This window comes from Lipotes vexillifer, unplaced genomic scaffold, assembly GCF_000442215.2.
Source record: "Lipotes vexillifer unplaced genomic scaffold, Lipotes_vexillifer_v1.1 scaffold1549, whole genome shotgun sequence".
Classification (NCBI taxonomy): Eukaryota; Metazoa; Chordata; class Mammalia; order Artiodactyla; family Lipotidae; genus Lipotes; species Lipotes vexillifer.
This window is the reverse complement of record NW_006771034.1, coordinates 1,303,420-1,315,290: the sequence shown is the minus strand read 5'-3', so window position 1 is coordinate 1,315,290 and position 11,871 is coordinate 1,303,420. Positions and strand designations below refer to the sequence as shown.

General features: G+C 46.4%; 1 protein-coding gene across 1 annotated transcript in view; it reads right to left on the bottom strand.

Moving 5' to 3' along the window:
- Positions 1-755, bottom strand: part of RCAN1 (regulator of calcineurin 1) — a 106,706-nt gene extending 105,951 nt beyond the window's left edge. Inside the window, exon 1 of the mRNA XM_007446493.1 lies at positions 522-755. Coding sequence (XP_007446555.1) covers positions 522-755 — 234 coding nt within the window. The remainder of the gene's footprint in view (positions 1-521) is intronic.
- Between the last annotated feature and the right edge of the window lie 11,116 nt (positions 756-11,871).

The window sequence follows — 11,871 nt, the reverse complement described above, 5'->3', positions numbered from 1 at the left end:
GAGACGCCGTCCTGTTTGTAACACTGAGTCACGTCGCCGCTCAACGTCTGTTTCCTCCTCCCCATGAATGAGGCGACCCCCTCCTCAAAGGAGTAAGTGCCTGGCACGGTCCAAGCCCCAAGGTGACGATACGAGCTCCCCGGCCGCTCGGGGAGCTAATTCATCCTCCGATTGTCTCCTACTACGTCACCCCCCTCCCCATCCGAGTTAACACCCGGGGACTGGAGCGTGGCTAGGAGGGGGTTACTAGCCCAAGTGAAAGGCTAGCCCCTGGGCGCGCAGCGCGCGGCCTGGCAGGTGCTGGGGACCTGGGACCTCGGGGAGCGCGCCCCCACCCCAACCAGGACAGAGGGGACCGCGGCAGGGCGGCCGGGGACGTCGCCGAGTTCCCGGGGGTGGCCTCCCGCCCCGCCGGCGGCCCGGCTGGAGAGGCTGCCCCGGGCCGGCCGGACCTCGGCGCTGCCTCCTCCCGGCAACAAGTGTCCGCCCTCCGCCCGACGGCCGCCCCAACCGGCCCTCACCCGGCACAGGCCGTCCACGAACACGCGCGGGTCCAGGTGGCAGGCGATGGTGGCGCTGGGCAGGTCCTGCAGGTCCACCTCCTCCATCTCGCAGTCGATGAAGCTCCAGTCGCCGCCGCCCTCCTCTGCTTCGGCAGCCCTCGAGAACGGCGCGAAGGGCCGCAGCGTCACCCCGGGCTGCGCTCGCGCCTCGGCCGCCGCCCCGAGCCGGGGCCCGGCCAAACCGTCCTCCATCCCCGCGGCCTTGCGACCCCGCTGGCTGTGCCGGGCTCGCGCGGGATCCTCGCGCTCTCCCGTCCGCCGACTGGGCGGTTAACCTCCTCGGGCTTGCGTCGCAGCGGGCTGCGGTCGCCACGGCTCCCGGAGACGCGGCCTCGGAGTGCCAGCCCCGCCCGCCGCCGTTCCGCTCCGCGCCCAGCCCGCCCGGCAACGAGGGCGGAGCTCCGGCGGATTTAGACGTGGGCCCTTTAAGGCCGGCCCACGTGGGTCACTTTCCCCCGCCGTCCGGAAGAGAAAGCGAATAGAGGATCGGGATTCTTCTCACGTGATCCTCATTCTGCCGCCCTCAGCCTGAAGCCTCAGGGCGGCCATGTTGGTTAGGGGCAAAGGTCTCTTCAGCCAGTTCCGCTTTTCTGACATCCGATGCCAGCTGAAGGCGCCAGGCAGTGTCTTGGGCGCAGGGTTAATAGCTGGAGAATCAGCGCTTCTGTGGTTCCCATGGGTGACGTTTTTGAGGCACATAGGCCAACTTTGGGGGATTTAAACGAGATATAGTCCTGGCTGTGGCCTTTGGCAAGTGGTAAGATACTTACCGTATATTGTCAGATATAGCCGCAATAGTGAATTGAAGGAGACCGTGGTTAACAATAGCTTACTTTATTTTTAAAATTAATTTTTATTGGAGTATAGTCGCTTTACAATGCTGTGTTCGTTTCTTCTGTACAGCAAAGTGAATCAGTTATATGTATACGTACATCCACTCTTTTTCAGATTCTTTTCCCATGTAGGTCATTACGGAGTATTGAGTAAAGTTCCCTGTGCTATACAGTAGGTTCTCATTAGTTATCTATTTTATATATAGTAGTGTATATATGTCAATCCCAATCTCCCAATTCATCCCACCCCCCTGCGACAATACCTTACTTGTAGATTTTAGCTTATTAGTCATTATATCATTGTTCAAATTTTATATAATCAGAAATACTTTTTTTGAGTTACTACTATGTACTGTGTACAATATGAGCTAACGAAAAAAGTAAAACCTTGGTCCTTTCCTTTGGGGAGTTTATAGATAGAAAACGGAGGTCCTCTAATAAGTGTCTCTCTCTCTCCCTCTCCGCCTCCCACCTTTCCTGCAAAATAGAATTCCTTCACTGTGAAGGGCAATGTGGTTCAGTGAAAATCTGAGTCTAAATTTCAGCTTTGCTGTTAATTACTTGGACAAGTAAGCTGAATCTCAGTTTCCTCATCTGAAAAATTACGTCATATATGGTAAGAATACAGTAAGGGCCCAATAAACGGCGGTACTCTTTATGTGTAGGTGTCTTTGGAAGACATGAAATTAGACCTGTATTTTCTCCTAACGTAGGCCTCTAGTTAGGAACTGTAGTGATTATAATAAAAACTTTATCCAACTAAGAGCTGAGCTTTACTCAGAACCTGCCGTGTGCTGTGGTTGCTATTCTGACAATCTCAGTGCAGTTCATGCACTTCAGGAGTTTAAATCCAAGGCGAGTAGTGGTATGCATGCAGAGATAACTCATGAAAGAGAATGTGCTACAAGGATCTTGAGAAATTGGAACCATTACATATTGCTGGTGAGAATGTAAAACTGTGCAGCCAATTCAGAAAAACAGTTTGGCCATTCCTCAGAAAGTTAAACATAGAGTTGTCGCATGACCCAGCAATTCCTCTCCTGGGTATCTACCCAAGAGAAATGAAAGCATATGTCCACACAAGAGTCTATGTAGGGGCTTCCCTGGTGGCACAGTGGTTGAGAGTCCGCCTGCTGATGCAGGGGACACGGGTTCGTGCCCCGGTCCGGGAGGATCCCACATGCCACGGAGCGGCTGGGCCCGTGAGCCATGGCTGCTCAGCCTGCGCGTCCGGAGCCTGTTGCTCTGCAACGGGAGAGGCCACAACAGTGAGAGGCCCGCGTACCGCAAAAAATAAAATAAAATAAAGTCTATGTAGGAAGGTTCATAGCCCCATTATTCACAGTAGCCAAAAAAGTAGAAATAACCCAAAAGTTCATCAACTGATGAATGGGTAAACCAGATATAGATCCATACAATGGAATATTATTCAACCATTAAAAGGAATGAAGTGCTGATACATGCTACAACATGAACGAACGCTGAAAATGATGGTAAGTGAAAGAAGCCAGTCACAAAAGGCCACCTGTTGTATGTTTCCATGAATATGAAATGTCCAGAGTAGGCAAATTCATAGAGACAGGAAGTAGGTAGTGGTTGCCAGGGACTGGGGGAATAAAGAAGGGGGAATGAGAAATGGAATATTTCCTGCCATATCAGTAAACAAAAGATGGCACAGTCATCAGCGATTGCAGCTCTCCAACATGAGCTGGTAAACCCTGAGGAAACTCAGCAAGGAAAGAATACCTGCCATCTGACAGCCATCAGACTGCAGCCACTCCCTACGGTGAGTCCTGAGGAAACTCAGGATGTGAAAACAGAGGATACTGGCCCCAGATAGGATGATAGCATGTCAAAGGAAAGATTTCAGTGAGCCCAGACTCTTGCATCTTCTCATACTTAGAAAAGCACTAAATTCATTAGCTTGGATTGTGGTGATGTGTGTACAACTCCATGAATATACTACCCGTCACTGAATTGCACTTTAAAGGCAGAATTTTATGGTATGTGAACTGTATCTCAATGAAGCTGGTATTTACGGAAAAGAAAATGTAATAAAGGCCATCAGGAGTTAGATGAAGTGTGGCAGAGTGGGTGACATCACAGAATATAAAACTCTCTGAAAGCTCAGCCAGACATTCTGAAAAAGCTAACAAAGGGGATGAGGCACCACTTATTTTTTTCTTTTCTTTTCTTTTTTTTTTTTTTTTTTTTTTTTGTGGTACGCGGGCCTCTCACTGTTGTGGCCTCTCTCGTTGTGGAGCAACAGGCTCCGGACGCACAGGCTCAGCGGCCATGGCTCACAGGCCCAGCCACTCCGCGGCATGTGGGATCTTCGCGGGCCGGGGCACGAAGCCGCGTCCCCTACATCGGCAGGTGGACTCTCAACCACTGCGTCACCAGGGAAGCCCCTCAGGCACCACTTTTGAAAAGTAACACCCAGCCAAACCATGGCCGGGTTGGTCTGTGTTGTCATCACCCTTAGGACAGCAAGCTCTTTCAATCCCGGCTTTTCCTAGACCACTGACGCAAGCAGACTGGGCCTGGTGGACAAAAAGTACAAAGGAAAGAAACTGAGCTAAGAGAGGGAAGAGCAAGTTCCACCTGTAATTGACTTTGGAATGCTATGAGTCATCGCGAAGACGCAGAGTGTTCACACATTCCTCCAGTGACTTCGGAGTCCCACTTTTCTCTCTCTCCTCTCCCTCCGCAGGCAGCAAAGTGAACAGGGTAATGTCGTGTAGCTGTTTGTATGTCTGCAGTAATAACATCAATTTTATTTGGGTGGCTCTTAAATAGTTAACGGGGGTACACCTAAACTAGCTCACCTCGTTCTCACAAACAGCGAATATTACTCCAGATTCTTAGAACTGAGGCTCCAAGAAATGTAGTGACCTCCCCATAAGCAAACACACAGCAAATGGTGAAGCAGGACACCAGCTTTCTTTCTCTCATCCCAGCACTGCCTCTGCCCTTTGGGACTATAGGAAACAGAAAAGGGGAAGGAACCAAAGCAAAATGGTGGAGGACAGGGAAAATAAAGCAGAGACAAAGAAGGGGAAAGGGAGAGGTAAGGGGATTGAGAGCAGAAAGTAAGAGGTTCAGGCAGTTCAAAGTGATGGGCCAGGCAGGGCCCACTCTCACACATGCAGGGCCAGGGCTGTGTGAGCTGTTTGAGACAGACAGAGCTCTCAAAATATCAGAGCAAAATGATGGAAGCTCTTGTCTACTGAAAAAATAATTCACAACCTAAAAGTTGAGAATTGTGTTTTATTCAGTGGACATACTGAGGACTTAAGCCAAGGATTTGCTCTGAGGGACAGTTCCAAAGAGGTAAGGGAGGATCCAGGATATAAAGGAGTCTTTACAAAAAAGACCAGGTAGTTGGAACATCGAAAGATTACTCTTAAATCAAGAAAACCAGACGTGTCGAGTTAAAGAATTGATCACTTTTCTCTATGTGGGAAGATGCAAGAATCTGGGCTCAGTGCAATCATTCCTTTGATATGCCCCTTAGCTATCTGGGGCCAGTATACTGTGCTTTCTCATTGTGAGTCTCCTCAGGGGGCACTGTTGGGGGTGGCTGCAGCCTGATGGCTTGATGGTGGGCATCCTATTTCTATTATGCGTTCCCTCAGGGCTCACCTTTGGGGAGGTTGTAATGTGATGGCTTGATGGCTGCAACATTCTTTGTTTACTGATACGACAGGCAACATTTTTCCACTGACACTCTCAATAAATAGGATTAGCATCATGCCTTCCACATCTGGGTGCCCAAGGTTCTTGCCCTACCGCAGAAGACATCTTTAGTAATAAAATGTCAGATCCTCCTTTCCGTCTAGTAACTTCTGTCTTTGAGAAAAGCAGATGCTGTGTCTTATGCCTTCACCCACTGACTCTAACAATTAACATCAGCAGTCAGTGGTCTCTCCCAAGGAGGAAAAAACAGAAAATATGAGCTGTAAACAGCACAGGCAGAAACGAAGCAAAACGTGCTACTTAAGTATGAGTGTAGACATCTCTGTTTTTTCTTTTAGGGTTTTTCTTTTTGGCCACACCTCTTTGCGTGCGGGGATCTTAGTTCCCCAACCAGGGATCAAACCTGCGCCCCCTGCAATGGGAGCTCGGAGTCTTAACCACTGGTCCGCCAGGGAATTCCCAAGTGCAGACATTTTTAAGGATGAAATCAGTTAAACTTGAGAGGGTAATCTTTTAAGAGCTATTTCACCATAACACAGATACAAAATTCCTGAAGCATCCTTTGGGAATTCTTAGCTGTCCCCTCTTCTTCTAACAGTGGCAGTGGAATCTAAGATTTGTCCTTGCTTCCTGCTTTGGCCTCTAACCAGCGAGCCTTTCCTCCTCATTGGCTTGGAGCGGATTTGATCCACATCTTTAGATACCCAGAAAAGAAGGGAACCCAACAAGGGGGAAGAGCTGCTCTCAGTGATTCTTTTTTTTTTTTTTTGAAATGAGGGAAGGGACGCACATTTCAATTTGTGTATCCTACTACCACCTCCCATTCACGTTCCTCCCCTCACACTTCCTTCGTGTCAGCCATCACAAATACAGGAAGCAGAAGGGGAAGAGGTGCTGAGAAAGCCACATTTGGTTATTTCTATTCTCAGCACCTGTCTCTTGCATCTAACACAGCCCAGTTATGCAAACATGCCTGTGCGAAGATAAACCAGACTATTCATTTGCCAGGTGGGAAAGTTTTGCTGTAGGACACTTTCAATCTCTTCCTATTTTGTTCTGAAAATGGAAGGGGCCTGTGTGCAGGAGGCACCCGCTGAATGCTTATTAAATGAACCAAAGGCATTTCTGCACATTCCGGGAAATTATAGACATTTAAAAACTTAAGATAGAAGGCAAATAGCTGCCTTTGAGTGTTTGCTTTTACAAAGAATAAACTTTTCCAAAGACTGCTCAAACCAGTAAACCCTTTAAATAACCCAACTGAAAATTTCCATTTTATTACCTCCTGTCAAATGAATGAAAATATGTCCTGTGTTGTTGCTGTTTTCGTTTGTTTTAGAGAAAGTAATGATTTTCCCTACTCAAGGTTCATTCTTACAATCCCCTCTTAAAAATCCCTGTAATTTTTAAAATTATTGGTTATATACCTTGGGTTGTACAATATATCCTTGTAGCTTATTTTATACAGAAGAGTTTGTACCTCTCAATCCCCTAAAAATCCTTGTTATTTTTAATGGTCTTCTGGTGGTTTTTAAATCAGAAAGCCAGAATTATAAATTAGGTTTGGGGGGAAATATTGGAATTTGGTTACTTTGCCTTTCCAAGTTTAGAAAGAAAATTCACTGACTTTTACATTACTCTGAGTTCTCTTTCAAAATTGCTGACACTTGTGTGGCTTTTACTTGAGTTAGGATTCTTCTGGTTGCAAGTAACCAAAACCCCTGGAGCTGGCTTAAATTAAAGATGTCGGGCATCTCATGGTAGCCAAAGGCAGGAATGCAGCAGGCCTTGGGAAGGTCCTAGAAACCAGACCTCAATGGCTGTCCAGAAGCCAGGCTGTCATTTGGAGCATCTTGAGGCCATTGGAGATGGGGGATGGGTGCATATGCAAATGGATGTCCATTTCTGAAAGTTCGTAGCCCATGCATTTTCAGTGAGCGCTTATGGTTCAAAACGTCTCCCTTTGTTTTGACATAAAATGATCACTCCTGTGATAGTATCACACAATCTCCTGTATAGCTCCAGAAGCCAGGTAGATCTGGTCTAAATTCCAGTTCTGTCCTTTATTTATTATCTCTGTGGCCTTGGGGAACACTTGACCTGCCGGAGTCTCCAAATGCTCTCGTATAGATAGGTGATGGAAATATAACTTCCTTTCGAAGTGTTGCTGGGGTTAGAAACCTTGTCCAGCCGCTTCCTGGCACAGAGGAGGGGCTCAGAGTGGAAGGATTGGAATTCTACTTGTGGTCTTCCACTTGGACCCCCTTCTCTTCTATGTTAAAGTCTTTTAACATAGGAATAACAGGTAAATCGATCTTCCCCTCTGGCCAGCTTCTAGGGAATGAAACGAGGGCAGGGGCTGGGTCTAGGGACAAGTTACTTATTGTGATTGTTATGAGTTCTTCTTTAGGCTGTGAGATGGATGGTACATTAATGATTTGTCCTATTTCACACCCAGTCTATTGACAGTCTGTCCTTGGAAGCCACCTGTGTGTGCTGGGCGAGCCTGTCCTGAGATCTAGCTGATGTCATCATTATTCGTTTTAGGGGTCAGGGTAGGACATCATTGGTGCCTCTCCCAGTGCCCTTCCTCAGGGATGGTTTTAACCACTGTGATGGGTTCCTTCTTTGATTTTACCCTAGAGTGTAGGAGCCGCATGTTACTTGCCTGTGACACCTAACAGTGCCTGGTGTTTTGCATAATGCGACTTGGTGCTGGAGAACTCACCAGGAGCAGGGCTAAAGTGACAGCCCCAAGGCAGCCGCGTTCAAGCCCAAACCCACGCTGGCTCTGACTCTGGGGACTCCCCTTCTCATTGGAATACTAAGGATATGGTGGTACACAAAACAGACAGAAACCCCTGCCCTCATGAAATGTACTTGGGTGATTGCTGGGGGTGGATGGGTTGGGGGGGGCAATAAAGAAGATAAATAAAGACAACGTGTAGTTGTTGGTTATAAATAAATATGACATGTAGATGTACATTGATAAGTACTGAGGAGCAAAAAATAAAGCAGGGAAGAGTGATTGGAAATGTGCGTGTGGGGTGGGAGAGGGATGTCAGCTAGGTCAGCCAGGGAAGACCATAAGTAAAGACCTGAGGAAGGGAGAGGGTAACATGCCCACTTCTAGGAAAGAGCATTCCAGGGAGAGGAGCAAGTGCAAAGGCCCTGAGGCAGCAGCTGCTTAGCCTGTTGAAGGGATCATTTGAAGGCCAGCATGGCTGGGGTGAGTGATCAGGGCATGAGTAATGTTGAGGTCAGAGAGGTGGTAGGATCTAATCTTAAAGGGCTTTGTAGGGTGCAGTGAACACTTTAGCTTTCATCCCCATTGAGATGGGGAGCCAATGGAAGGTTTGATCAGAAAACAACTAACATGCTCTGATTTTTTATCAGGAGGGCTCGCTCAGGAGCTATGTGCCCAGTTCTCTGCGTGGGGACAAGGGTGGAAGCTTGGGACCAGTCAGGAGGCTACTGCAATAATCCAGGTGAGAAGTGATGGGGATTCAGATCAGGATGGAAGACCTGAAGTGGTGAGAAAGTGGTAAGAGTCTCTCTATATTTTGAAGGTCAGCCAACAGGATTTCCTTAGTGTATTCTTTTCCTATTGATGCTGCAACAAAACACCACAAATTTAGTGGTTAAAACAACACCCCCAAATTATTTTATTGTTCCGGAGGTCAGAATTCTAAAATGGGTCAGCAGAGCTGTGCTCCTGTGTGTCACTCCAACCTCTGAATCCACCGTCACATCTCCTGCTCTGACCTTGACCCTTCCGTCTCTCTCTTATAAGGACCCTTGGGATTACACTGTGGTGTCCACCTGGATGGTCTAGATCCTCTCCCAATTCTCCAGATTCTTACCTTAATCACATCGACAAAGTCCTGTCGCCTGAAAGGTAGCACAGTCCCAGGTTCCGGGTTTTTGCATGTGGGAATCTTCTGGGGGGACCGTTATTGTATGTGTCACACTAAGAGAAAGATGGGGGTCAAGGTTAACTACAAGGCTTGTGATCTGCGCAGCTGCCAGGAAGAAGCTGCCTCTAACCTTGGAGAGGAGCACGTGGGGAGAGAGTATTTATCAAGAGCTCGCAGAGGGGCAACTTAGCCTTGAGAGACCACTTAGATCTGAAAGGCGAGCTGTCAGGGAGGCCACTGGATAGTGAATCTGGAGTTCAGGGGAGAAGGCTGGGATCACGCATTGGGGGATGCAGCTCTAGGTGGGATTTAAAGGCATGAGGCTATTGAGAGGGATTCCCTTGCAGAGTGTGAGCTCAGTCAGCAGGGGCCTGGGCAGGTGGGGTGTCCTAGAGACCAAGCCAGAGAGGGCTTCACGGAAGAGAGAAAGGTCCTCTGTGTCCAATGCTGCTGAAAGGCTGGCTTTGAGGACCCTTGGAAAGTGAGTTTCGGATTTCACAGTTTGGAAGTCATTACTGACCTCGGCAAGAGAAATTTTGGAGAAATAGTGGGAGGAAAATGCGCCACTGGGATAAGAAGAATTGGAGGCGATGACTTTAAGTGACAGAAGCTGTGCTGAAGAGGGGCACAGAGAAATGGGACAGTAGCTGGAAGAAGCGGGAGGAAGGGAAGAGTTTTGTAGGTTTGGGGTTTTTTTTTGGTGTTTACAGACGGGAGAAGAAACCCCAGGTTTGCACGCTGATGAGGATGACCCAGTAGAGAGGGAAAGCCTGATGACTGGGTGGGGTGGGGGGGTGGATTTCTGCAGATTTCTGCAGATAGGAGGGGAGGGCACCTGGTACATGAGTGGAGGGGCAGGCCCCAGATAGAAGACTGGCATCCATTCACTGTCTTGGAAAGAAGGTAGCAAGTTCAGCACAGGTGCTGGTGGCTGGGTGGTGGGTGGCGAGGCGGGGATAGTGACGGTTGCCTGTGGCTGCTTCGATCTCCTCAGTGAAATAGGAAGCAACGCGGTCAGCTGAGGATGAGGATGAGAGGCAGGGCATTGAGAGTTTAAGGCGTGTTAAGAAAATGTGATGAAGTCCTCCAAGAATGTGGGACAGTGAATGGTGAATGGACTAGGAAAATGTAGGGTTACATATACACACAAATATAGTGTAACATATGTAAATTACAATATGTAAATGCATGTATATAATTATAATATATACATATATATTAATAGGTATAAAAAATACAATATTTATATATGTATAATACAACACATACTACAAAATAATTATCGATAGTATCTAATATATATGAATTTAATATGGTATATGAATATATGTTCATCCATCATATGCGCATATAGAAATACATGCAGATAATTTATGTAATAGCACATTAGTAAGCTGTGTGTATTATATACAATTAAAACATTTATTTGTGAGTTATCTGTCTCCCCAGCTCTATTCAGAATACATGTGATGCATATTATAAAACATACACAGAAACAAAATTTTAAAGTGTAAGGAAAGAGAAATAAACACAAATTGAAATGTTTATTGTGTGTTTAAAATTTTTTTTATTTTTAAATTTTTTTATTGGGGTAGAGTTGTCTTCCAATGTTGTGTTAGTTTCTACTGTACAGTGAAGTGAATCAGCCATGTGTATACACATATCCCCTCTTTTTTGGATTTCCTTTCCATTTAGGTCACCCCAGAGTAATATGTAGAGTTCCTTGTGCTATACAGCAGGTTCTCTTTAGTTATTTATCTGTTTTATACATCGAAGTGTTTACATGTCAATCCCAATTTCCCCATTCAACTGTGTTTTTCTCTTCATCTCCTCTAGTTTGGAAGATCAATGAAGGCAAAGTCTTTAGCAACAATCAAAAACATTCTGTTTTCTCAAATATCTTCTCTTACTCTCAATTACTTTTAACAATGTCTTAGTGAGAGTGATGTGATTGAACTTGTTTCATCCTTTTGGAAAAATCATAGTGGGTAGTGTGTGCTCTGCTTATTAAATCAGAATACTCATTTTTCAGTCCCGTCTGCCAAATATGCAAAGGTTTATTGTAAGTTATTAGTATTATTGTTGAGGTGCAGTTAGTACATTTCCATGCTCCTTGATGTCAGAGAGTGGTTCCTGCAAATTAATTGGAAGTTATTTGTTTTTATATGTTTCACAAATGAGTTTTAAACCCCAGAGAAGCCCTTGGAAGCTTTTTAATGGGTTAGAAAATGATGTTTCCAAGTTTTAAAATGTGAGCTTTTATGGATTCACACGTCATTTGTTGGCAAGAAAATCACTTAATGATAGAAACCTTTCCAAACTTCTGTTTTCAAAATGTTCTCTCCCTAGCACACGTCCCTGACAGTGGTTACTTTCTCACTCATTGTTAGTTGTTGCCTTGACCATGAAGGTGCAGGTTAAGTTTGTTGATCGATTTATTTAAAACTCCCGCCAAGGCTCAGACTTCATAAATCAGCTGGTGGTTGCTCATACCTGGAGTGGAGAAGTGCCAGCCCACCCCGTTCTGGTCCACCTCTGCTTGTTTCCTTGGAAATATCTTCATGCCATTGTGTAGTGGGCACCTTTGTCCATTTTCACGAGGATTTGTTTAGTTAAAAACTAGATGAGATAGTCTGCAAATTCTTTTAATGGGAATTTGGGATCTTCAATAACAGCAAAATTCTGGAACAAGGAAGGTGTGAGGAGTGGCATCATCCCATGCCACCTGGAGCCCCAGATGTCCCATCGGGGTGCCTGGTACACCTCCATGACACCTGCCAGTCTGGCTCCTGCAGTGAGAGTGAGCTGGGTCAACCCACATAGCAGATCGACGGACCATAATTTCCTTACTTTCTTCCT